The sequence below is a fragment of the Peromyscus maniculatus genome, chromosome 1, assembly GCF_049852395.1.
Source record: "Peromyscus maniculatus bairdii isolate BWxNUB_F1_BW_parent chromosome 1, HU_Pman_BW_mat_3.1, whole genome shotgun sequence".
NCBI classification, from domain to species: Eukaryota; Metazoa; Chordata; class Mammalia; order Rodentia; family Cricetidae; genus Peromyscus; species Peromyscus maniculatus.
The window spans coordinates 77,218,668-77,245,980 of NC_134852.1; the positions used below are offsets into that span (position 1 = coordinate 77,218,668).

General features: G+C 51.5%; 1 protein-coding gene across 3 annotated transcripts in view; it reads left to right on the forward strand.

Annotated features, from left to right (window-relative positions):
• Pcsk6 (proprotein convertase subtilisin/kexin type 6) overlaps positions 1-25,016 on the forward strand; it is a 201,949-nt gene extending 176,933 nt beyond the window's left edge. For all 3 annotated transcript variants that reach the window (XM_076544469.1, XM_076544466.1, XM_076544462.1), the window contains 7 exons: positions 4,359-4,461; positions 5,961-6,157; positions 8,419-8,506; positions 12,788-12,891; positions 18,057-18,186; positions 22,201-22,313; positions 23,602-25,016. In XM_076544469.1, the coding sequence (XP_076400584.1) occupies positions 4,359-4,461; positions 5,961-6,157; positions 8,419-8,506; positions 12,788-12,891; positions 18,057-18,186; positions 22,201-22,313; positions 23,602-23,699 (833 nt within the window). In that variant the 3' untranslated portion in view covers positions 23,700-25,016. The remainder of the gene's footprint in view (positions 1-4,358; positions 4,462-5,960; positions 6,158-8,418; positions 8,507-12,787; positions 12,892-18,056; positions 18,187-22,200; positions 22,314-23,601) is intronic.
• The last annotated feature ends 2,297 nt before the right edge of the window (positions 25,017-27,313 follow it).

Genomic DNA, 27,313 nt, shown 5'->3' on the forward strand with positions numbered 1-27,313 from the left:
TGGGGTGTTCATCACTGGGACAAAAACTGAAGAGAAATAGTTAAAAGGAGGAGCAATTGATTTTTGGCTCATGGGTTCAGAGGCTCCAGTTCACAGTTGCTTAGCACCATTGCTCTGAGTAGTCGGGCAGAGCATCATGAGGAGGAGGTGGGTGGGGCAGAGATGCTTGACAGACAGAAAGAGAAAGCAGACAGGAAGAAGCCAGCACCCCAGTGACACTCCATCGAGGCCCCACCTTCCATGGTTTTACCACTTCCCCAAATCATTCAACATTTTGAATCCATCAGTGCTAAAACTGTTGACTGGGTCAGAGAGGCATAATTGATCCAGTTCTCTCTGGAAGCATCCGTACAGATACACATGGAGGTGTGTTCTAGTTATCTCCTCGACATCGCTCAGGCCCATCATTTGACAATCAGAGCTGGTCATCACACTAGGAGGCTCCACTACCTCAGCACTGAGGACCAAGATTCCAGCTCGTGAACATTTAGGGCCATCTCCAAACCAGACCAGGCGCCTGGCCAGACCCAGGTGGCAGGACTAATCTCCATGTGGACTATAAGCAATGACGTTAGCAAGTAGAGTGTTGGCCTATAGAACAGGAGGACTGGGGACGAGAAGGCCTGCCGGAAGCAAGGGTGGCAGCCCCAGAAGGCAAGATGAAGCCCAGGGAAAACATGAGTAGGGTACTAAGAATGAGCACCTTGGAGTGAGGGCCAGCCTACAGGGACAGAGCCATCTGGTGGTAGCAGTATAGGTAGGCCCCACCATCACCACCAGAACTCATCAGGATACTTGACTGAAGAGCAGACCCTAGGCTGGCCCCACCTAAGAGACCAGGTTCAGCAGATCTGGGGTGCTCTGAAGTCTATACCCATAGCAGGTAAATAAGACACTCCAAGTAGAGTGTGCCTAGGCAGCTAGTAAAGGGCTGGAGGCAGGACATGGGCTGGGGTTCCTATAAGCATGTGACCCAACTCTTATTGGAATGAAGGAGGGCCTGGCTTGGGGAAAGCAGCAACCATTGAGCAAGGAAAATGAATGGGCCTCATGGTGCAGGCCTGTAATCCCAGGAACTTGGGGTCCTGGGGTTCTCTGAGTTAGGATTATTGTAAGTTCAAGGCTTACCAGGGCTGCAGAGTGAGTTCAAAGCCAGCCTGGTCAACTTGCAGTGTCTGCCTCAAAAACATAAGTACAAGTGACATACCTCAGTGATAGAGCATTTACCTGGTTTATGTGAAGCACCAGATTCAATCCTGGTCCTGGAAAGAAACGAGGGAGAGAGAGAGAGAGACAGAGGGGGGGGGGGATGAATCAGAGGAGGGAGAAAGCAGGATCCCAAGTTGCTTTCCTGAGTCGTTGATTTGCTTTTTGTTTTTCCGTTCATTTTCAACCCTGGATTTGCCCCACAAAGGACTGAAAATTGGCTTTTCAAATTAGCCTGTGTTGGTTAAGCCCATGGGGTTGTGATCTGTGTCAGCCAAGCTGTTCAGAACATTCAAACACTCCTTCTGCTGGAAGCCTCTGCTAAGAGTGATGTACAATCGCATTGACTCAGGAAGCCAGGCCTCCAGCACACTGACTCAGGAAGCCAGGCCTCGGAGTCACTTTCAGCTAATTGAGGGGAGATGCAAAGCAGACAGAATTACAGATTGTGACAACAAAAACAGATGCTCATGGAGAGAATGAGTTACAGCTGGACCCCAGCATTCCTAGGGGGGAAAGGGATGGTTGGGGCGCGATAGCTAGCCAGGTGGATCTGATTCAGTGTGTTTCATGGGTGAGATGAAGCCTGATATTTTGGCTTTTAAAACCATCCAGAAAGCCACATGCTGGTTGATTGGTTGGTTTATGAATTTGATAGCTGCTCTTGGATGGACACTGTCATATCCTAACCTCTCCAACTGAGGGCTGGCTGCTGCCCATGACCTTGATGCTATACCAGAATCCTGCTGCCCTGGCTGGCGTGTGGCTCCAAGCTTGCAAAGGGCTCCTCTATAGAGATGCTGGTGAAACTTCCCACTGTGGGAAAGTGTGAGAGGGAGGGGCAGGCGGGGGAGGCAAGTGACATCAGCGTCCTGTGGACCAGTGCCTTTGGAAGGCCCAGTCCAGGCCCCTCCCAAGGCCATTTAAGTTTAGGGACTTGCTAGGACATTCTGCCTACAGATGGTGAGGACATCTACCTTTGCTCTGTTTTCCCTTTGCCCATACTGTCACATCTCAGCCACCAGCAAATGTTTACCTAGCACCTGCTCCACACAGCTGCATCCTGGGTACTTGCATTGAACACACTAGACCCCATCCTGCCAGACCCCATTCTGTCCGTGAGGAAATGGGGCTCATGTCCCTGTTTCCCCCCAACACCTTCAATCTTCCTAAAAATGGACAATTGTTACTGAACTTGGGGGACATCGTTTGTACTCTCAGAAGCCAAGTTTGGCTACCCATCCTTAAGAAGCCAATTAAAACAAGCAAGTTAATAGCCAAAAGGCAGGAGAAGGAGATTTATTCAGTGTGACCACATTAGGAAAAGGGACAAGGAAAAATTCTCTGACCCTATTCCCAAGTCCTTGTTCAAGGTCGTGAAGTGAGACTAAAGTTTAGATGGATGTCTAGGGATGTGCACATCTAACCAGACCTGGTCACATGCTTCTGCATACCCTTGACCATCATTGTCTGGGCTCCAGTCTCATCCTAGAAGGTGGTCAACAAGCTCCCCCTCTGGCTAATGCTTTTTCCTCCTCCCAGCATGTGGTTCTAGAGGATGTCTCATCCCTTTGGAGCCCATCATTTCGCTGGTCTCACAATCAGACCGAGAGACACAATGTCTCTTTGGAGTGTCTTCCTTTCTGCCTGGCTGGTTGCGTTGGTACCTACTGCCTTCCGGGTCTTATAAAGTTCTGCAGAAGGCGAAAGGGAGTGAGTGACTGGGCAGCAAGGCCACGGCAGAATGCTACCAGGCCTGGTGGGTGGGAAGGTAGCCAAACAATAGTGTAATGGAGTGAGAAGTAGAGGTTTCCCAGTCCTGACTTGGGGTGAGGCCAACAAGAAACTCCAAAACAATGAGCAGTCTTGGGAGGCAGGGTGAGGATGTGTCTCAGGTGTTGGATTCCGGCAGTGACAGGCATGTCTACCTAGGACACAGAATAGGCCAGCAGCTACTTGGAAAGGCCATCTAGAACATCCAGGGGACCCTAGCTCTGCAGGGGTCCACAGTGGGAACAGGCAGGTGGAGACCCACGGTGAAAACCGGGAGGTATCAACAAAGGGGAACCCTAGGGAAGGAAGCAAACTCTAAGGCTGCGGGGTGGGGGGGGGGCTCCAGAAAGGGAGGGTGAATGAAGAGGACTTTGTGTTCCCCAGCAAAGCCCACTGTGGGCTGGGAGAACGAGGGCTTCTGTCTCCACGTCCCCGTGAGGTGAGATGGCCGGCAAGTCAACTCCTCTTTGCTTCCGAACTCACTCCCCATCCATCCCCTGCCAACATAAAAAGCTTATGCTGTTTCCTTCTGAAGTCTCAGAAGCCTCCCAGTGCCTCCTCCAGCCCCTCCCTGCGTCCCCTCCGTCCTCCAAGGATGCTTCCCCTCTGTGTGAAAGACAGGAGTCACCTCAGGCTGCCTTCTGAAGCTGAGAGGCAGGGCCTGCAGTCATGCCCACTGCAGCTGAGGAGGCAGACATGTAAACCTGCCTCATCCCCGTGGGGCCCTGGGGGAGGACCCAGAAGGTGACAGTTTTCTGGACTCCATAGAGCTCCTGGCACTTCTAGATGGGTTTTCCAACAACAGGGAGCCCACCGTTAGCATTCAAGTCACCCGAGGAGAAGACATTGGTGCCTTACTGCTGACAGAGTGAGGGAGATGGGGGAGGGGGGAGGCTGCAGGAAGCTCAACCCACAGTCACCACGAGCTTCATCCAGTGCCACGTTCCCACTGTGCCTGTCCCCTTCCGTCCTGCCGAACAGCGGACTCACCAGGTGTGGAAATGGAGAGGCTCCTTCACCCTCCGGGGGCATTGTATGGCTTTGTTTTTCACAGTGTATATAACAAGGTGACAGGTCCCATCACGGCGGCTCTAATGCCTCGTCTCCAAGATCTCAGTTCCCGTCTCTTCCCTGGCCTCGGTCCCTCGCTACCACCAATGGCCACATCACTGGCTCTCATGCCTTTCCTCCAGAGAGGGTCAGCCCCCAACTGTGACCACACCCCATGAGTAGGGTCTCTGGTGTGGCAGCCCCTGTAAGACACCACTCTTGAAGTTCCCCGGACCTGGGGGCTGCGGTAACCTGACAGAGGGGCCCGTGGGCTGGACTGGATGGAGAAAGCATCTCTCTGAATGAAAAGGAGTGCTTGTGTCTTTAAGGTGTGTGCCATCCTGAGTGCGGAGACAAAGGCTGCGACGGCCCCAACGCAGACCAGTGCTTGAACTGTGTCCACTTCAGCCTGGGCAACGCCAAGACAAGCAGGTAACAAGCGGCCAGCCAGCGCTGTTGTCTGCGTGCCCTGGAGCCCCCTGGGGTAGCCCTAAGACGGCCATGTTGAGCTGTAGAGCCCCCGACAAAGAAATCTCACCAGAGTTAGCCGCTTTGCGTTGTTTGGAAAAGCTTAGTGTCTTGGTTCTGATCACACCAGTGATACCAGTCCATTACGAAAAGGGAGAAGTTGAACAGTTTGCTGGCCGTGCCGTGCTTAGACAGCTTTCTGCATCCATACTGGATCATACTGAGTACACATGCCTGCTCACAGAGGATTGTGCACAGGACCCTCCCTGTACTGTAGGCCTCAGGGGACCAGCAGGGTGCCGTGGCTCTTGGACAGGCTGCCTCTGGGGCTGTGGGGTTCCCTGGAGGCTTCCTAGAAAGTCTGTGCGACTTCCCGTTCCCCGAAGGAGGCCTGACAGACCTGACCTGCGATGCCCAGCCTATAACCAATTGTCCCAGCTCAAGCTGCCCCTTCTGCGGGGAGTGGGCAAGCCTCAGACCCTCGTACCACTCCCTAACAGGCTTGAAGCTGCTCTTTTTATTTATCCAATGCACAAACCTTCTGAGTATCCACCATGTGCTGTGTGTGTGCCTCGCTTAGAAGGCCAAGGTGATGGCGTCAGTGTAGGGCACCTTAAAGGTCTGGATGGCAGATATTCCTCAACACTGCCAGGCAGGCCAGGCAGGGGTGTGCTGTACACAGTGGTGGTGAGATGCAGCTCTTCCTGTATCTGGAGTCCCCACCCCACACCCAGGTCACACCCTAGCTCTGGCCAAGGGCAGTCATCTGCAGCTTCGTTCACTGACCATCAGACTTGTTCTCTGCAGACATCCATGTAGGATTTGACCCAGTCAGAAATCCCAAGTCAAGCCAGGCAGTGGTGGTGCACGACTTTACTCCCGGCACTCGGGAGGCAGAGGCAGGCAGGTCTCTGAGTTTGAGGCCAGCTTGGTCAACAGAATGAGTTCCAGGACAGCCAAGGCTACACAGAAAAAAACTTGTCCCCCAAAAGAAAACAAAATTAAAAAAAAAAGTGAAATTCCAAGTCAACACCAAAGTCTTAGTGCCTACAGAAAACCAAACAGGTCTTCAGAATGGGAAAAGATCCCTGTTTTGTTTTGTCTTATTTAGACAAGGTCTCCATACGTAGCCCAAACTGACTAAACTCAGAATCCTCCTGCCTCAGCCAAGTGTTGGGATTATACTTGTGGGCCACGAGACCCAGCTTCTGGAATTGGATTCCTGTTCTTCAGACCTGCCTGTTCATACCTAGGGCCTGCCCCCACCCCCACCCCTACCCTCCGCCCCCAGCTGCAGTGAGCGAACATAGGGAAACTTACTTAGGACAACCCTCCCCCGGGACCCTGTGTCCTCGGCATTTTACCCGTTTAGCTATTCAGCCTCAGCCCACGTAAGAGCCACACAGGGTGGGCCCAGGGTTGGACTGAAACAGAGAGACCCTCATCCACGCTTGGTCCCACAGGAAGTGTGTGAGCGAGTGCCCCTTGGGCTACTTCGGGGACACAGCAGCAAGACGCTGCCGTAGATGCCATAAGGGATGCGAGACCTGCACGGGCAGGAGCCCTACACAGTGCCTGTCTTGTCGCCGTGGGTTTTACCACCACCAGGAGACGAACACCTGTGTGACCCTCTGCCCTGCCGGGCTTTATAATGATGAAAGTAAGTGGACCGTCCACAGACACGAGAATGGATGGATTGTGCCCTCCCCCTCGGACCCTCCCCCTCGCCCGCACCCCTGGGCTGTGCTCCCCTATTCTGGGAGGATTTCCTGGGCCCTTGGCTTCTTGTATTCTATTGGTCTTATCTGGGGCTTTTCACCAGGCCAGGGGCTGCGAGTGTGAAACCACAGCACTCAGCAGCTGCGGCCTGCCACACACTCAGCCAAAGCACTATTGAGACGAGTCCCGCACACTGGAATTCACACTCTGTTAAGGACAGGATGCAGAAAAGATAGCTCGTCCACAGCTCAGCTCAGCCTCACTTGAGACACCAGAAGAGGACGCCCCGCCACATGTCTTGTCATTTCTCATCCAGGAAGGACGGTGCTGTGGGCGTCAGCACAGGCTGACATTATTGGGAGATTGAAGCGCCTAGGAAATGCTAGGAGCTCCACTTGGGATGTAGATGCACTCCTCTGAATGCAGAGGACCCGGCTAACATGTGCGGGTCAGGTTCTAGGAGGTCTGGGTAGCGTCTGTGTGGCTCTTTAAGAAAGAAGCACTATTTTCTTTATCTTGAAGTTGAAAGGGACTAAGAAGAAGCCCTTAACTCATAATGACAGAGGTGGGACCCAAACTCAGAGCCGGGAAGCCAGATATCCTCCTGGTCTAGCTGTCCCTGGTAGACGTGTGGGATGGATGGGCAGGACCTCCAGTGTATGTTTTAGCAACTGGTCTCACACTCTGCAAGAGGCGAAAGAGAAGGTGTAGCAGGACTCTTAGAGAGTCTTATTAATAAAATCAAACCTGTGAGCCAGGTATTGGGGTGAAGCTGGAAGATCAGAGATACAGAACAAGCCACAGCTACCTCACCTCGCCGGATCCTCAGCTGGTCTTGTCTCCTCAGACAGGAGGCCTCTGAGTCCTCATCCAGAATGGGTCTCAGCTGAACTGCTGCTCGAAAGCCTGAAGCTTAACCAGCCAAATGCTTCTAGTTTCTGGTCCTCATGTCTTATATACCTTTCTGCTTTCTACCACCACTCCCTGGGATTAAAGGCTCGCTTTCTGAGATTAAAAGTGTGTGTCACCATGCCTGGCTGTTTCCAATGTGACCTTGAACTCAGAGATCCCAGATGGATTTCTGTCTCTGGAATGCTAGGATTAAAGGCGTGAGTGCCACCATTTTCTAGCCTCTGTATCTAGTGGCTGTTCTGTTCTCTGACCCCAGATAAGTTTATTAGGGTACACAATATTTTGGGGAACACAATCCCACCACAAGGAGGTTTGTGTTAAATGGACAGGTGACGGCTCTCAAATGAGCCGAAGACTTCCGAGGCTTTGCAGGCAGCACCCCCCACCCTAGTTCTCCTGTTTGCACCCCTGCACTGATCCAGCCTGTCACCTGTCACAACATGCCTGTTAGCCCCGGGGAGGCGGAGCTAGGAAGTCTTTAAAGACATTATCAAGGAAACACTCCTTTCAAAGGGAAACAGCGATCACGTAGACACATTTCCCAGATTTGCAGACACCTGCCTGGGCTGCCAGCCAGGCTCATTTTCGGCCACACATGTGGCTTCCTCAGCTTCCTAGGCCAGGTCAGCTATCCTTCACCACTGTCCTTGCTGAGCAGCAGCTGGGTGCATGCGAAGCCATGCCTGGACCCCAAGGAAGCTGCACTGAGGTACAGCAAGGGCCCTCTGCTCCCGGGCCTGGCACGTAATGGGGACACCAGCTGGGGTTTCATGAGGCATCAACACAAATGAGCTAGATAATAAAGCAGGGAAATGCAAGTGGGACGTCGAATGACCCAGAAGCTCCAGAGAGGAGGGAGAGAGTCCTGCCTCACTCTAGAGGTACCAAGTCCTCAGTGAAGACTCCATGAGAGACTCACAGGGAGAGGGCCGGTAGCCTCCAAGGTACCTGCTGGTCTATAAAGACTCGAGCCTGATTCACGTGTACTCAGCTAGCCAGGAATGGGCTCTGGTCCCTGTGGTCATAAGCAGAATGGTCTCCTCTACAACGGGACCACCTCTGAAGCCTGCTGGTCCTTTGAGGATTTGATTGACATACTCCAGACAAGGGATGTGGAAGAGCTGGGGTCCAACACCCAGGTCCATGATTAACTTCCTGATCTCCTCTGGAGAGAGCCCTGGGGAGAGCTGTCATGCCAGGACCACCTAGCATGCTGGAGCTCATGCTCCACTCTGGCTCCCCCAACCCCCAAGCCATCCTCTGTCTCCCATCTTCCTGTTTTTTCTCCAGGCCAGAGACACTGCCTCAAGTGCCACCCAAGCTGTCAGACGTGCGTGGATGAGCCCGAGAAGTGCACTATGTGTAAGGAAGGATTCAGGTGAGCCTGCCCTGAACCTGGGGAGGGGAAAAAAAAAAAGACAGGATCCACACTATGTTTTCTTTCTCAAGAGTTTGCATCTTTTTTGGAAAGCTAAGATGTCAAAGGCCTGGAACCCAAAGAGTACTGGCTGTCAAGTGTTGTTGTTGTTTTTACTCTTTTGGGGGTCCACCACCCAGCTCCCAAATAAATCATACACATAAGCTTATTCTTCTTAATTATGAATGCCAGGCCTTAGCTTGACTTAGTTTCCAGCTAGTTTTTCTTAACTTAAAATTGTCCTGTCTACCTTCGGCCTCCAAGGCTTTCCCCATTCTCTTACTTCTGTAAATCTTACTCTTACTCCGTGGCTTGCTGTGTAGCTGGGTGGCTGGTCCCTGGAGTCCTCCTCCTCCTCTGGCTCCTCCTTCACTCCTCCATCACTTTTCTTCTCCCTCCTCCCAGATTTCTCCTTCTATATATATCTCTCTGCCTGCCAGCCCCGCCCATCCTTTCTCCTGCCTTGCTATTGGCCAGTTTTGTATTAGCCCATCAGGTGTTTTAGGCAGGCACAGTAACACAGCTTCACAGAGTTAAACAAATGCAGCATAAGCGAAAGTAACACCCCTTAGAATAACAGTCTACTGCAGTCAAGTCAAGGACTGTTGAGGAAGGGAAGTTGGAGGATGGTCAGAATTCCCACATTTTAGGCCAGGTTTGGAGAGTTGGTTCGAGTAACATTTGAACACATCAGGTACAACAGAGTTTGCTGTTGGGAGGTCAGGAGGAATTCCTAGGAAGCTTAGGTCACTTTCTTTGGTGATAGTAAACCCCTTGAACTCCAGTGCCCCTCCTGGTCCCCGCCATGGCTGGTCCACCCTCCCTCCTGGCCTCCCTCTGTCTTCTCTCATCAGCACCTCAGTGTTTTCCATCTTCAGCCAGAGAATGAACTTGGCTTCCTGGGGATGTCCCGTAGATTCTTGGTCTTCCCTGTTCCACAGAATGAGACCCTGTGAAAGTTCAGCGTTCAAAAAAAAAAAAAAAAAAAAAAACCTCTCTGCTAGGCTCAAACAATTTTTAATCCTTTTGTTTGAATCATTCAATGAACCTGAGTTACATTTAGTGACATCAGATGCATATTACCAGTTACCATCTAAAAGTTTTGAAAACATATATTGAAAGTAAGCTGTGGACATGCCCATATAGCGGGACTAGCACCCTGGTCTTCATGGAAAGGCAGAAAGGGAAGGAGTCAGTACAGTCAGTGCCTGTGACAGACACAGGAACCTCAGGGGGTTTCTGTCCAAATGCCAGTGAGGCGAGGTGAAGCCTGAGCCCCTGCATTTCCAGCAGATGCCCAGCTGAGGGAATGCTGTGGTCCAGACAGGGAACAGCGGGTGCATCATGAGGCACTGTGAGGCCACACCCACTTACCCAGCTCATTCTCCCTCCTCCCACTGCGGAGACTAGAATTCACAACAAAGGTGAAGCTCTCTAAAGACAAACAAACGGTGGAGGAGAACTTAGCGAGCCAGGAACAACGGACAAGACCTTAGAGAGCATCTACTCTTACCACAAGTGTCCCAACCATGTCACCCCATTAACCTTTATCGCAGTTTTTGAAGTCATTAGTGTTACTCAGAGTTTTCATGCAAGGGAGGTCAGTGACTTTCCCAGAAGGCTCCCTGTGGCTGCCTCGGTGACACTGCCCTCACCCTGCCCTTTCTTTCAGATCAGAGTTTGGATGACAGACAGGGAAAGCAAGGCCTTCCAAAGTGATACATCATACCCACCGTTCTGTAGACCTGTTGGCTAGACAGGGCAGGATTAGAAGCAAAAGGACCCACAGGTCCAGGAAGATATCCCCCAAAGGGAACAAAGCTGAGAGAAAGACACTGTACTAGAGGCCATGGCCGGAGGCAGGCAGAGGCCAGCTTTAATATCCTGGGCCCCTCTAGCCCTGGCGTCTACTGCCCTGGGCCCTCAAACCCTGGGCTGCTAGCTGAAGGTGTAAGGGTGGAAGACTCCATGCATCCAACTCCCTGGAACCTATTTCCCAGAGGAAAAGTGCCAAGGGGTCCGAGATACCGATTTCTACGTCCTGTGGGGAAGGGTGACGTCAGGGACGGATGCAGGCCAGGAAGTGCCTCTCGGGCAGAGATCACTGGGCAGGTGTGCTGGTTGTGGTAATAAAAAGTTTTCATAGGAGAACACAAGCAGAGCAGGGAGACGTTGCCAGCCCTAACCCACAGAAAGCTTCCTTTTATTGTCCAATCTCCTCTTCAGCTGTGACTTCAAATCATTGCTGTCACGTCACAGCTGTGAGAGAACAGCCGGGCTGCCGCCTCCTGGCCATCCATCTCTTTAGGGGGATAAACACAGGGGTTCCCAGGGAAGTATCAGTTCTTATAAACATGATTTAGCAGTGCTGCATGCTGGCCCTGGCACCCACAGTGGGAAAAAGTCCCAGGTGAGCCACCTGCCATCTGTGGAGAGGAGCTTACAACCCCGTGGGCATCACCCCAAAACACGGGGCTGGGGGAGGGGGGTTGACATGTGCAGCACAGCACACTTACCCTCTTTTCATCAAAACATGGATCCGTGGGCACCCACTGGATATCCCATAAACCTAACTGGATAGCGCACAAGTGGGGAACTCAGTTCCCTGTGCTGGCCCCACTTCTGAGGCTACTCCCAGACCTCAGGTTGTAAACCACCCTTGCTTCCAGCTGGCTGTCAGAGTTCCCCCAGCCCCCCCTTGGTTTTGATTGCTTTGCTACACCTGCTCCTGGAACGGGGCGACACTTCCCTTACTTTAGCTGGTTATTGTACAGGTGTCACAAAGGAAGTGGATGGAGTAGTAGTATACATAGCCAACTGGCAGAGTCAAGAGCACAGGACCTTCCGTTCCCATGGCATTGGGTGCAACACCCTCCCAGCAGGTGGATGGATGTGTTCTTTGTAGCCAAAATGGGCCTTGAACTCACGGCAGTCGCCCTGCCTCAGCCTCCCGAGTTGTGTATATGTTCTTGTTCACTAACCTGGAAACTCTAAATCATCTCCTTTGGAGTTGCCATGGAGACTGCATTATGGGGGCCTGAGTTACTGTTAACATCACTGGTGACCGATTCGACCTTCAGTCTCTTTTACCTCCTCGGAGGCTGGGGTGGTGGGGTTCGAAAGTCCTGCTCTCTGATCAGTGGTCTGTTCACCTGGCAACCAGTCCCCCACCTGAAGCTGCTGAAGAGCCAGCAGCTACCAGTCACCTTATTAGCATGCAAAGTGACACTTATCACTATTGATTCTCGAGAGCCTTGGAGCTCTGTGCCAGGATGAAGCCTAAATATATATTTCTAATTATAAATCACATCACAGCAGGACTTTCTGGCTCTGACAGATGCACCCCAGAGCAGAGCTCAATCTGTTTATCGGCAAACCCATTTAAAACGTGTGCATCAGACACAGTACAATCCCAGGAACCAAAGAAATCATAGTAGGTGACATTTATTTACACTGCTGTGTGCCAGACACCAAACAGTTCTATGTATTTGCTCGGTGGGGTCTTCCAAGCAGCGTTAGGCTGTAGGAACCAATTACCAGGAGGAAGCGGGGGGGGGGGGGGGGGGGGGGCTGGCTTGCTTGGGGTTGCACAGCTGGGAAACGATGGAGCCAGATCCTGTACGGGTGGTATAGCTCAGTTTGTGTCCGCGAGGCTGCGTTGTGGGCTGCCTGGCTAAGGGAAAGATATGCAGGCACTGATGAGGTGAGAAAGGAAGCCACGTGTAGCAGGCTGCCAGCTGCCAGGAGGGACTCTCGTCTCAAGTTCATGTACAGCAGGGGAGTTTTAAGTAAAGAAGAAACCAGAGCAGAGCTAGGACTGGGTTAGCCTTGTGGCCATTACCCTCCTCACACACAAATGTAGACCCTTTGCGGACTCAAGCCAGTAAGCTGGAACTAGCTTGGCACAGGGGCGGTCGCTCGATACTCCAGTGCTCCGGGGGAATGGGGTGTTTTTGACTCAGGTTTCAGAAAAGCGATGGAGAGAAGCCATTGTAGAGTAGGAGAAGGCTGGAAGCTTTTTCCTCCTGCACCAGGATGGAGCCCCCCCCCCCCCCCCCCCGGACCTCCAGCTGGCTTCGGGACAGCTTTGCCAGCTTTCATTAGCTGGGAACATCCAGTGACACAAAGCGCAGTTCTTTGATAACGTTCATTTCCTCCTGTGAAAAGCGTTTGAGGACAGATCATAATTTAATTAGGATTTTGGAACACACATGGAAATGGGCCTTATTTTCTTTTTACCAGCCTTGCACGGGGCAGCTGCATTCCAGACTGTGAACCAGGCACCTACTTCGATTCTGAGCTGATCAGATGTGGGGAGTGCCATCACACCTGCCGAACCTGCGTGGGTAAGCTGCCAAGGCTTTTGTCTCATTGGACAACAGCATGCCTGGTCACCAAGGTGAATAGGCCGGCTATCTTGAAATCCAGGAAGTTCTGTAACTCCAGGTTTCTGCATTTATTACAGAATAAAACTCAAAGTCATGGGGGCTTAAAGTGTAGCTCAGGGATGGAGCATTTGCCTCCCATGTAGAATGTGGGGGGGGGGGGAATAGACTATAAAAACACAAAGGGCCTCCCAGCCTCCTAGGGCTGGAGAGGGAGAGAGGGGTTACTGTCTAATGAGTACAGCAATGCAAGTTAGGGGGAATGAAAACTGTTCCACAGACAGAGGGCACTGATGGCTGCTCACCAATAATTAGTGAATGAGTAATGCCACCCAACTACACACTTGAAGATATTTGAGATGTTGAGTTTGTTGTGTACCTGATACCAACAGTTGTTTTTTTTTAATTAAAAACAAAAACCACCCAAAATGCAAAGACCCACTCTTAGCAAGCTGCCTCGATTTCCCAGCCTTAAAAACAGCCATGCTTTTAGGCAAGAAATAAAGGATGTTTAGCAGCTCCTGAGCTGGCTTGCATTAAAACTCTGCTCTTGCTGCAGAATTAAGCTAAAATGCAGCACCATAAAGATTGAGAGGACTCAGAGAGGGGTGGGGACAGATCCGGGCAGGGTGCGATAAAACAAAACTTCAGTTCTCTGTACCCATCTCCACTTATTTTGAACGTTTTTATTCAAAGAGGAAAAGACTGCCATAAACAATTTTACATGCATTATAGTTCCCCGCCGAGATTATAGCACAGATGTCTCCGGGCACAGATTTTATGCAGAATATAGCAGAGATTTCATTCATTTTATTGGGTTTCATTTTGCAGTCATCCGCATGCATCGTGAGTTATGTGCACAGATATGTTCCAGGTGAAGCATTCTCCACGATTCCCTTCCTGCCCCCAGCACTTTGCTGCCTTCTAAGAAAGTCACATTAGATGGAGTTTTTGCTACAGTGACAGTATAAGAATTAGATCTCAGCTAAATCTCATTTGCCACAAAACCATTTATTAGAAATGCCAGGAGGCAGGCACTGTCATCCTCCGTATGGTCCCACGTGAGCCTCGTGAAGCTATCAATTGTGCTACCCAAGTGGACATTCCAGAGATCCCAGCATCCACAAGCAGTGGCTGGGACTGACCCTAGGCCTTCTGTGGGAGACCTGCCCTCCTCCACCCCATCCTCAGACAAACCCAGAAGGATCCAGGCTTAACCTTAGGAAGAATCTTTTCCACCCGGTTGCCCTGCTGCCTTTTTATTTCCTGTGTTTGTTTGTTTGTTTGTTTGTTTGTTTGTTTGTTTGTGTATACACGTGTCCCTGCAGGTTAGAAGAGGGCACCAGATCTCATTCTGGATGGTTGTGAGCCACCATGTGGTTGCTGGGAATTGAACTCAGGACCTCAGGAAAAGCAGTCGGTGCTCTTAACCACTGAGCCATCTCTCCAGCCAGTATTTCCTGTTTTTAGTCCTGGTTTAACCCGGGTTGTTTAAGAAGCATCTCCAGTGAATCCATAGCATTCAGGCCTGTGGTCTATAGCTCTTTAGATTTCAAACATTCAATTCCCTCATCTTTCTCAGCGTCCCCAGACTGTCTGGCAGCCAGTGGCTTTCTTATCTCAGTCCTGTATCTCCTCCGTCACTCCAAGAGTTCAGTTCAAAACAGGCAGTTCTAAAGCTCTCAGAAGAGAGGGATTCGCCATGTTTCCCCAGGCCCTCTGCCCGGGCTCTTGCTAACCTCCCTAGAACACATGTAACCCAAGGCAGCGACCGGGGCCAGAGCCTTCTCTTCCCCACTCAGAGTCATCCGAAACCCCTTGTGCCATGTCAGGCGTGGTCTCCCTAGAAGCACCTGTGCCTGGTGACATCTTTGGTACAGCATGGTGGCCTAGCCTCCTGTGTTCCAAGTACATTGAGCTTTGTGGGAGGGAGACTCTTGGCCATCTCCATTGCCGGTGCCCGGAGCATCCTGGCATTGCGATTGTGATCCCTGGCTCAGGGTTGATGAGTCGACTCATGGGAAAGGGAAGTGCCCGCTTTCACTTACCCTCCCAGGACAAGTGGCAGCCAGTGGGCATGTCTACATGCTCTCTAGGATGAGAAGCGGTGCCCAAGGCCCTTGGGGTGGTTGTACCTGGGAAGGCACAGTAAGAAATCGGGAGTGAAAAAATATGACAGGTCCAGAGAGGTTCCAAAGGAAAAGAGCTACTTTCTACCTTAGCACTTCTCACGGCATGTTCTTCTCGCCTTCTGAGCAAGGCTCTGTCTGTATTTCTATTTGTGCCAGGCCTAGCATGATGGCTTAGCATAAGCATAGCCCATTGAGCTGTTATCGTTAACGCTGTGGGGGGCTCCTAAAACGCCCGGAGCCTGCAAAGACTGAATGGAACCCGTGAGAGAATTTGAACATGACATTCATAATTAGTAGTTGTGAGAGTAGTTTCATAGAAAATGTGCTTATCAGCATTTTTTGTTCTAACGGACTACATATAACATAAAACTTACCATCTTAATCATTTAAAAAATTTTTTTGTTTATTTACTATTTTATTTTATTTGGTTTTTTGAGACAGGGTTTCCCTGTATAGTCCTGGCTGTCCTGGAACTCACTCTGTAGACCAGGCTGGCCTTGACCTCAGAGATCTGCCTGCCTCTGCTTCTCAAGTGCTGGGATTAAAGGCATGTATTGCCACTGCCAGTTTCAAAAAAAAAAAAAAAGTTAGTTGACATATCCGTACTGATTTTTGAGGCTCCTTATTATAATTCAGTGCATGTATTCAATGTGTGATGACCAAGTCAAGGTCATTAGCATTTCCGTCTCCCCGATATTAACATTTCTATGTGTTGGGAACCCCGAACTCTTCTAGTTATCTGGAAGCATGACTGAATGCTATATGCTATAGTTGCCCTATTCTTGCTACAGAATTGTTTCCATTGCTTTTTTTTTTTTTCCCCCACTAGCAAAATACTGTAGCGAAATGCTTGACAAAAGCGACTTGGGGAGGGTTTATTTTGGCTCACAGTTCGAGGGTGTCGGCCAGCGTGGCAGGGAAGGCATGGTGGCCTGAAAGCCTCCAGCAGCAGTAGCAGCGGTAGCAGGGGTTTATGTCGGCTGGCCACACTGCATGCACAGCTAGCAAAGAGAGGCGAACGCTGGTTCTCAGCCGGCTGCCTTCTCCACACCCCCTTTTTATTTAGTCCAGCACCCCAGCCCATGGGATGGTGCCTCCCACACTGACAGAAGTTAAACTTCTCTGGAAACACTCTCACACAGAAGCCAGAGGTGTTGCCTAGGAGATTCTAAATGCAATCGAGTTGACAGTCAAGACATCACAAGCACATTAGAACAATGCCTCCTCTGCAATTGTTTTGATACCTATTATTCACACTCTTACTCTGCCTGCCATCCCAGCGTGGCCATTTTCAGATGTGCAGTTTAGTGGCATTACGCACAAACACATTGTTATGGGACCGATACCACCATTCATCTTTGGGGTTTTATCATTTTTCCCAACTGAACCTGCAGCCAACATTTTTTCTAGTTTCTTTTTTCTGGTGGTAGGGATTAAGCCTTGCAGCTGGGCAGTGGCAGCACATACCTTGGATTCCAGCACTCAGGAGGTAGAGACAGGTGGATCTCTGTGAGTTCGAGGCTAGCCTGGTCTACAGAGTGAGTTCCAGGACAGCCAGGACTACACAGGAAAACATTGTCTCAAAAAACCAAAACCAAAGATAGATAGATAGATAGATAGATAGATAGATAGATAGATAGATAGATAGATAGATAGATAGATAGATAGATAGATAGATAAACTCCAGATCCTCATTCATGTTAGGCAATGCTGTAATACACTTTTAATCCTTAATCAACTTTTTTAAAATGAAGACAGGGACTCAGTAGGTTGTCCCTAAGTTTATAATCCTCCTGCCTCCACATCCTGAGCACTGGAGTTATAAGTATGCACCACCACATCCACCTCTTAATAACTGTTAGTTAGGTTTAATAAACTGAGCATTATCTAGGAGTATTGCCTGGTGGTGATGTGCACACTTTACATATGTGAGCCCCAATACCACCACAAAAAAAGTAGTGAGCATTCGACTAGATACAAGCATCCGTTCCCATCAGAGGGACCGAGGCTGGAGGAGGGCCAGCAGGGCTAGCAGTCGAGTAGATGAGGCACAGGACAGTGTCAGGCACCGATAGTCCCTGAGTCCCACAATAGAGTGACCCCCTTCGAGTGCATCTGCCACCTTGACCTGCAGATGCTCTCCAGAAACAAACACTGGGGGCAGGGGGGTGGGGCGGAGATTGCCCAAAGCATGAGGCAAATCTCTAATCAAAAACAAGATAAACCTGAGAGAATTCCAATTTGAGGGGCTGAGAGTTGGCCACACAACCACACCATAGGAAAAAAGAGACTCCGTATGGATATTCTTGTCCATTACAGAAGCCCAAAGACAGGAGGAGCCCTGGGCTCACTGGCCAGTCAGCCTAGCCTAATTAGTGAGCCCCAGGCCAAAAAGAGATCTTATCTCAAAAGAGAGGCAATATTCCTGAGGATGTCTTCAAAGCCACACACACACACACACACACGCACGCACGCACGCACGCACGCACGCACGCACGCACGCACGCACGCACGCACGCACGCACACAACCGGACATATACCTTCATTTACATTTAGAGAAGTAGGAAACATGTGGAAATAGTTTGGGTGCCAGGCCCAGCTTAACCCAGTGACCCTCATACACTATCACTTTGGTGTGATACAGTTAAAATCTGGCACGTTTGTGGTTTACACCCCCAGTACGATTCAGTTTGGCCACTGCACCTGTTGAGGAGGCTACTGCGCTGACTCTAGCCAAAAGCTACACAGAAATACATAGAACCAAAGTCAGTCATGACGGCCCAGGTAGAGCACCTCACTGGGCTCAGCTTAGGCCTCTGGTGCTCCCATCTGTGAGGAGGGGACCGTGATCTACCTCCAGTCACGAAGCCAGCTCTCACTGAGCTCCTGGAGGGTGTCAGCTGTGTGGCCTGGGGACATCCGAAGACCCCCCACAGATGTTCTAGAACACCAGACATGTCCCTGACATCTGCTTCTTTCTCCTCACCTGTCAGGGCCCAGCAGAGAAGAATGTATCCACTGTGCAAAAAGCTTCCACTTCCAAGACTGGAAATGTGTGCCAGCATGTGGTGAGGGCTTCTACCCAGAGGAGATGCCTGGCTTACCCCACAAAGTGTGTCGAAGGTATGGTCCTTCCGGGCTGTGGCCCAGGCTGACGGGGGGGGGGGGGGGGGGGGGGGGAGTAGTGGTCATCTGGACACTGCAGAAAGAGCAGCTGGATGGCCAGGTGTGGCGTCACTTTCCCTGGAGCCTAGGGGATCCACATGCTTCGTCACCCGCTGCTGTAGGTGCAGAGGGCAAACAGGAAACCATTTACTGAGGGAGGGATGCCTACAGTCAGTGATTGCCAAAGTCGCAAGCCAGCTGGCAGCCTTCAAACCCCCTCTTAATGCCTAATTATTTGTGAAGCACTTACCATATGCAGGCCCCGGGTACCAGTGGGCTAGGACAGGAAACAGAATTAACAAGGTGCTGCCACACGGCCCTCCCCTGTAGCAGGTGGTACAGGGCAATCCTGCACAAGCCACGATGCAGGATGCTTTCCCCACCGTAGGTGACCAAGGCAACCAATGCCTGGGAGTTAACACTTTTCCTCAGTTAGAGATTTTACACAAAACGAAACAACCATGGTCATGGCCTCATGGCAGAGCCGTGGCTTTGACACTACACATATGTTTTAACCCTCTTGCTCTCTTTCCATCCCTCCCGTGAGTGCACACACTTGGTGAGTGCCACTGGACCTGTGAGTGCTCCCTCCCGTACTGTGGGACACGGGCTGTTCCAGAAGCAGACGTGCGCTTTCGTCTGCCCTTGGCTGGCTGGGAATTGTGCCAGGTCAGGCCAGGAACCGGAAAGGCAGAATATGGTGTGTGAGCAACAGGGAGGCATTTGAAGGTGGCGGTGCCGATGCAATGGAGGGTGGTCTTGGAGGGAAGCGGAAGTAGGGGACTTCAATCTGCAAAAGGCTCGGAGCAAAGCCAGTCTTGGGACACTTGTGTCAGGACGGGGGTGAGAGTCCATGGCCAGCTCCCACTCCCAGAGGCAAAGCCCACAGTGGGGTCTGCCTCCTGGGATATTTTGTCACTTGAACTGACGAGCTCAAGTCCTTGCACTGAAAAAGAGGGGTCGTGGGGAGGGGGTCTTACGTGTGTACCAGGGTCAGCATCCTGCTGGGTTGGTTTGAAACAGGGAACTTAGCCACCTCCTCCTGCCATGCTGAGTCCTGTGCACAGGGCCGTGGACACAGCTGTCTGCAGTAAACCTTTCATTTCACAAGCCAGCTGGTTTACTGGTAATTAAACCAAGGACAGCAGCCCAGGGACAGCATGGAACTTAATGATGATAATCACTTTCATTTGTCAAGTGCCCCAGACTCCTGGGGATGCTGACTGTGGCATCCAGACGCCATGGTGTTGCAGCCTCTAGGAGACAGAAGGGAGGCCAGCCCACAGATGCTCCTTGGGCAGAAGTTCCTGGGTACTAGTTTCTATCTGAGGGGACGGCAACGGCCCCAGAGGGGAGCTCAGCCTCGGCTTGGAGCTGATAGACCACATCCTGGAGAAACACCTCCCAGCCGCCTTGCACAGACCCCAAGCCATAAAGCGTCAGAGCTTCACATGATTGCACCTCACAGAACCTCTGGCCCTGAAGAGCCTCTATAAATCTGAACCTTTCATTAAGAGAGAAAACACATGGTTCTGGATGCCTCTCCCAACTCAGGCAGGCACAGCTGCCGGCGAGCCACGGGCGTCCTTCAGGCTCCGGAATGCTACCTGCTACCATGCCTCCCTTACAGAAGAGCCAGGGAGGCCACAGGGAACACATAACCGTCTGAGGGCTAGATGTGGAAGGCAGAACGGCACAGACCTGCTTGGGTGCTCACTTGAATACAAAGAAGACAGGTGGCAGCTGAAGCCTGAAGCTGAAGGCGGCCGTTTCTGGCAGTGTCTCAGAACTCCAGCCACGCTCAAGACTCAGTACAGGGATCGTCTGCTCCCAAGCAAGGACCTCTTGGAAGAAACTGAGCAACTCTGGGGGTACTGCTCCAGGGGTAGAGTTACCACTCATTCCCCCAGCCCTCGACTCCTCGGGGGGTACAGAAGTCCTCAGAGTATGCTGCCTGCCTAATTTGTACCCAGCCTGAAGCTTGATGAGGGCTTTTGAAGCAGGTGGCCCCATGCCCCACTCTTTCCTGCTAGGGGGTGCCTCCTGCTGTGGTACAGAGAGAGAGGTCTGTGGTGAGCACAGCTCCCCCTCCAGAATTTGGCAGGGTAAATTTGGCACGGTGTTTTAGAGGTAAAATCGGTACTGCAGAAGAACCATAGGTATCCTGAAAGCCCACCTGCCCTGGAGACCTCTGCCAGTATTGTGCCGGTACAGTCTGAAGCAGGAGACAGGAGGCGTTTGCGGAATGGGGTATGGGAGATACCATCTCTTTCTCAGGGAAGCATTATGCTCAGTTCTTCCTCCCCAAGCTGCAAATGAGCACTCGGGGTGGCCAGCATCACATCTGGGCCTCCCGAGACCGGTGCAAATACTCCAGCTGAGCCTGCCTGGCCTTCTGGCTGCAGAACCCGGACTTGCTCAGATGGGATCTTTTACTGGCAGTTTTCACTGCAGAAACAGAAAACAGAAGCACCTGCCATCCTGCTGAGCTCAGTGAGCAGTATGTGAAGAGCCAAGCTGTGTCTGGCTGGGGTTCTTACTGCAGCCTACTCCATACCGTCGCTATTCATGATTGAAGCAACACTCGGCCAGTACCTGGGTCGTCCCTGGGCCCCTGAGCCTCCCAGACAACTGCCATCTTTTGAATGGCTAGCCTGGCATGCATGGCCATGAAAGATGCCAAGAAGATCTCCAGGGGACCTGTGTCATTGGGACCTTGTGGGTACTACAGGGAGACAGTGTGGCTAGAACCAGACACCAGGGACTTCCCAAAACTGCACAGAAATAGAGTGTTCCTGTAGTCTGGGAGCAGCTCCTGAAAGTGGTTCCCTGTGCAGCTTACACGCTGATCTGAAACCAGGGCTCCGAGCTCTAGCTAGTGCAGCGGCCTCCATTGCATTGGGAATAAACACCCACCTCATCAAGGCTGAGGAGAGGCTGCATTAGGGCTTCTTGTAACTCAGACTAAACCCCACCAGGGGCGTTTCATCACTGAAGGCCTCACATAGGTGGCGGCAGTCATCTGTCTTAAACATGGGATCCCCTAGGGCAGGCCAAAGCATGGCTGGGCTAGGCTTCTTCCCCTCCCCCAGGCCTGTTCCACCCTTAAGTGAAAGTAGCAAGGGAAGTGGGAAGCAGATAGGACTCTGTGGAGTCCTGGTCACCTGGAGCTGGACATAGCAACAGAGGCAGCAAGACAGCTTGGGTACACACACAGCCCTGGGTGGGAACCATGCAGACTCAAGCCAAGTTGTTTCTGTCAAGGGCCATCTAATACATAACTCAGGCTTGCAAGGGCCTGCCCATCAGAGCTCCTTAGTTTTGCCACTGTAGCACAGAGCACCCACAGATCAGGTACAAATGAGCCCATGTTCCCACGAGACTGCTGAGTGTGGACTCCAGGTGTGGTCCACTTTTGTGACCTGAAGTCATAGCACTGGGAATTAATTAGCAGGACCATGGGGCCAGGCTGGGCCAGGACTGTCTGGAAGCAGGAATAGGAATGTGACTACTCCCTCCCCAGGTTAGGCAGATGTATCAGTCAAGCATGCTCAGCTAACTCAGTGGCAGAAGTTCTGGGGTCAGCTCCAGAAACAGCTTTGTCATGGTCCCAAGCAGAGTGTGTCCTCTACCCCAAGCCTACAGCCACCACAGATGGACAGCTGGAGGCTCTGGGAGGCCCGTGCTCATGTGGGAAGTGGACTAGTGTCCACAGAGAGTCTCAGAGAACAAGGCCCGGCCTCCCCTCCTGGGAGTGCTCCCACCCACCGACTGTGGCAGCTTTTGCCTTCCCATGGCAACAGAGAGGATGAACAAGAACGATGTGCCAAACACTCAAAGCACGTCAAGGCATTCCTCCCCTGAAACCAGTGCTGAGGGCTCGGGAGAATACCTGGGCGGTTCTGGGATGGGGAGCCCCACAGAGCAGGGCCTTTTCCCCAAACCTCAGGAGGAGCTGGTGTCTTCCCACAGATGTGACGAAAAATGCTTGAGCTGCGAGGGTTCCAGCAGGAACTGCAGCAGATGTAAGGCTGGCTTCGCGCAGCTGGGGACCTCCTGCATCACCAACCACACGTGCAGCAACGGTGAGTGCCCCAGCGCGGCCCTCAGAGCTGCCCGTGCGGCAAACAGAAGACAGCGTGCAGGCGTGACTGGCCAGAGCAGGGGCGTTCGCTCTGACTTGTTTGACCATCCAGTTGGCTGCATGGCTTAAACGGAGTTTGGTTTGTATGCCGTTCCCACTCTCCTGACGGAGGCTAAAGGCAGCTTGAGTGCAGCGACTTCCCCCCAGGAGAGGTCAGCACCAGGAGGCCTGGAGGACCTCATCCTCGGGACTGGAAGGACAGAGTTGAGCCCCGTGCTCAGCAATAGGGACCCCAGCTGTCTACAGCTGTGCTATGGGAGGGCCTTGGCTCTGCAGATAGATGGTGGGGGGTGGGGGTGGAGTAGGAGGACAAATTACGAAAATAGAAACTCAGAAGAATTCCAAAGATGGTAGGGATGGCAGACAGGAGGAGGGTCAGCAGAGGCCTCTGTCCTGGAGGCCTCATACAGGCTCAGGTTGCTGTGTCTTGGAAGGGGGACTCAGACTGAGCAAGCAGTAGGGAAGAGCTGCATGGAGCCAGTGCCGGATACCATATCCTGAGTATGCATATCCATATGCAGGAGAAGGATCCAGCCACTCCATGTGTCCAAGGGTGAACAGGTAATCCCCAGTTATAATGTGGCACGGTGTCCTGACTACCAGGTGACCCACTTGCCTTGTTTATTTTTTAAATTTGCAAAATCCTGTCCTTTCAACGCCCAGGGGGCTTCCTGTTTAGGAGGCCCCTGCTCAGGTTATGTATCCAGCCCCAGAAAGTGAGGCAGCCATGGGACCGCCTGCTCCCTAGTGACAAGGCAGAGGTGTAGTACCAGCCTCCACTGCTGTCGCCACCTTGCCGTCACTGAGTCCTGCCTGCCGGTCTTCTCCCTCCACCTCCTCCCAGGGAATGTCCCCTAGACTATATTCCTGACGCCTGCTTTCCCTTCTGCTCTAGCCCTGCGCCTGTCTCCACCCCCACCACCCCCATTCCTCTTAAGCAGCTCCCAGTAGTGCCCTGGAAGAGGCTCCCACGAGCCCCAAGGACCCCTCTGGCATACCCCCATCTCACCGCCCCCAGCCCCTTCAGGAACTCCCTCCCCCCTTGTCACTTAAACTTAGCAGAGATTCCATACCCCAGTGCCACCTGGGCCTCACCGGACTTCTGCACTGAAATGGCTCCTAAGGGACTGTGCCCCCTGCCTGGTGCACCATCAGTGCCTGGCACATGGAGAATGCTTAGATCTTAGCAGGACCCATAGTCTGACCCCCTTCTCCTCTCCTGCCGCCAGCTGATGAGACCTTCTGTGAGATGGTGAAATCCAACCGGCTCTGTGAACGGAAGCTCTTCATCCAGTTCTGCTGCCGCACCTGCCTCCTGGCTGGGTAGGGGCACCAGCCGCCCGCAGAGGGCAGGGTCCTCCCGTCTGCCCATTTGCCCGACCACCTTCCTCCAGACGGTCAGCCATAGCCTGTTCCTGGGGTGGCCCTGCATCTGACAGCTGGATCTCCTGCCGCGGCATCTCTCAGCACCTGAACCAGGTGGAGGTGGCCCTTGAGGACGTGTGGCTAAAATCGCAACACACCCCCCCAAACTCTGCTTGTTGGCTGCAGGCTAAAGCCGAACTCCAAATGGGAACAAAATGAATCATGAGACTTACAGCTGCAGCTTCAGAGTGGCTTCTGGGACCCTAGTTTACTGAGATTTCAAGACCAAAGCGGAAAAAGAGAGATGCCTGGCACCACACCGAGTCCCCCTCCCACACGTTTGTGTGACCGTGGCAAATCTTACCGAGCTGGCTGGCAGTTCCCTCGGCTGTCCTGACCTATGATAAAGGGCCTAGCCTCCTCCTACCCACGTGTCACTGGCCACCAAACAGCCCAAGGGACAGTTTGGTCAGACTGTAAATAAAAGAGGATTCAGGGCATAAGATGTATGACCACTGGGGACAGAATCTATGTCAACGTAGCCAGCTCCTTCCAAAACTGCAGCCACCGCCTCAGAGGTCCAGCACCAAACCAGAACAGATCATTCTCTCTTCAGCGTTCTCCTGAGGGAGCCGAGCTAGCCTCACGACTGTTCTTCCTGTGTCCCTGGGGCCTCCGGGGCCTGAGGCACCAGCCATCTCCAGATGCAGAGCCTGTGGAGGAGGATCCGAGGGAGGTAATTAGGGCTAGCCAAAAGACACCTGACGGCCAAGCAGTTCCTCCCCAGACATGCAAAGCCAGCCCCTGAATCACTAATCAGCCCTCCACATCACACAACTGCTTTTCAAGTGCATTCGGCCTCTGCTCTCAGGACTCTGTTCTCGGGTGGATGCTGCTCTGGTCCAGTAGAGTACGAGCCTACATGATATAGCTGGATTGATTTCTGCCAAGCCTCTGTAGGCATTTTATAAGCTACGTGTTCTAATTTTTACCGATGTTAATTATTTTGACAAATATTTCATATATTTTCATTGAAATGCGCAGATCTGCTTGATCAGTTCCCTTTAATATGGGAATAACATTTGCCTTAAATTTTTCCAACCTTGTCTCTCTCCATATTGTCCCGCTCCCCTCTCTTGACTAAAAAATGTGTTTTGCCACCTATGGGTGGCAAGGACCCAGCTGTTGTCTGTTGAATCCACAACTTCGAATAAGAAATCAGTGAAGCAAATCTAATGTTAACCCTGAGTTAATAAAAGAGTTAACATCCCATTGCAAAGGAGCCTGTATTTCTTTCCAAGATAAAACTTTGAGCCTTGGTCCTGGCCAGTGGATGAAATGGAGCTCTCTCTCTCTCTTTGGTTTCTTGAACTGTTTGATGTCTGTATTCATTACTTTTCTCATTGCTTTAACAAAATATCTGACAAGAAGCAATTTAAGGAGCTAGAGAGATGACTCAGCGGTTAAGAGCACTTGTTCTTGTAGAAGACCCGGGTTCAATTCCCAGCACCCCCCCCCATGGCACCTCACAACTTGTATATAGCTGCAGTTCCAAGAAATCCAGTGTCTTCTGACTTCCGTGGGCAGCAGGAACATGTGTGATATGCATGTGTACATTCAGGCAAAGCACACACGTAGAATAAAATAAATGTTTAAACAGTAATTTTAGGAGGAAGATTTGTTCTTGTTCCCAGTTCCAAAGAATAGCCCATCATTACAGGGAAGCCATGTGGCAGAATCTTAACGTGGCAGAATCTTGAAGCAACTGATTATGCTGTGTCCACAGTCAGGACGATGAATGCTTACGCTAGCTTACTTTATCCTTTATACACAGTCTGGGACTCCAACCCATGAGATGGTATTGGGAACCTTCAGGGTAGGTTTTCCACCTCACTAATTTAATCTATATAATCCTTTACAGACATATCCAGAGGCTAATTTAGTCTAGCTAATCCCTCATAAACATACCCAGAGGCCTGTCTCTAAGGTGATCTGAGACCCTGTTGAGTTGACAGTGTTAACCACCACACCCAAAAAGGGCTTTAGCAAATGTTGACATATGGTAAAGAGTGAAACCCAGAGTTACAACTCAAGGGCATCATTTGTCAAAGAGAACTTCATTATGGGAGCTGACACTTGCCTCCCAGCCTGAGTACCCGAGTTTGATACCTGGAACCCTCATGGTGGACAACTCAACTCTCATAGGTTATCTATCCACTGACCTCCACATGCTCACTGTGGTACACAAACACTCATGCACACGCATGTAAGCACACAGTTGTAAACCTTAAAAATAAGAGACCCTCTTTGCACCACCAAAGCCAGTTTGGGTGAAGGGACTAAAGCTTCTCCAGCTAGAGTCACTGGACCCTGAGGCCCTTCACCTACATCTGCCAAGTGCCATTTAACTGGATGACAACTTGCCTCCTGCACAGCTACTGAAGTCCCTACACTCATGGGTTACATGTCTCTCGGGATATTCACCCTGGCCTGTGAGGCCCAAAGCTTGTCTGTAGACTCCCCTGGGTGTGGATGAAGAAAGGGCACCAGCTAGAATGGACTGGGGAAGGAACTCAAGCAGTCAGGGATGAGCGATGCTTTTGAAATCCAAGCTTGGTTCAGAACTCCGGAAACAAGTGCCTCAGGGCCTGGGGACCCCTGTGGGAACACTGTCACCTGAACCCCATTTTCACTAAAACTATGCCATTCTCCCCCTGTCTCCTGCTTGTCTCATGGTAGGACAAATGAAGAGACTGCCACCATCTCCCAAGTGCAGCTGGTGTTAGCTCAGTCCCTGAACTAACTTCCTGGCTGGTTTTTGGCTCTGCTTGCCTGGGACAGGACTCTGCTGAGGCTGTCTTGCACAGTGATGGCCACAGGGACTGCTTGTACAATAGCGTGCACAGAGGGCTCTGTGACAGAGGAATGGAGTGATACATAGCTCTCAAGAAGGGGACAGACTACTCAGCGTGGTCTACCCAAACATAGGTGAGGCACGGTTGTCAGTGTGAGACTGAAGGAGTGAGAGGGTGTGTCTGGAATGCTGTATCCAGAGTGGAGAAATAGCCTTAAGGACATCAACTCCCCCATGAAATTGTTACCAGTGGTCAGGGTCTGGACTGCGTGTTTCCAGGTTCTTGGCCTCTTAAAGAGTTGAAATAAGGACTCACACTGATTTGCAAAAGTATCACAACTTTACACAAAGCAATAGAATAGGTCAAATAATCTGGGCTGGGCAGTGGTGGTGCACGCCTTTAATCCCAGCACTCAGGAGGCAGAGCCAGGTGGGTCTCTGTGAGTTCAAGACCAGCCTGGTCTACAGAGCAAGATCCAGGACAGGCACCAAAACTACACGGAGAAACCTTGTCTTGAAAAACCAAAAAACAATCTGTCAATGTTGACAAAAGGCTACATGAGTTGAGAAGGTACGTAAAGGGTCCCAGTTGCTGTTCTTGCTTGGATATTCCTTTCATGGAATACAAGAGTTTGTTTGCTAAGGAGTACAGTGGGAATAATTCTGTTCTGATTGACATATTTGGATTACATAGGCTCACTGAATATGGCCCTTCCTATAAT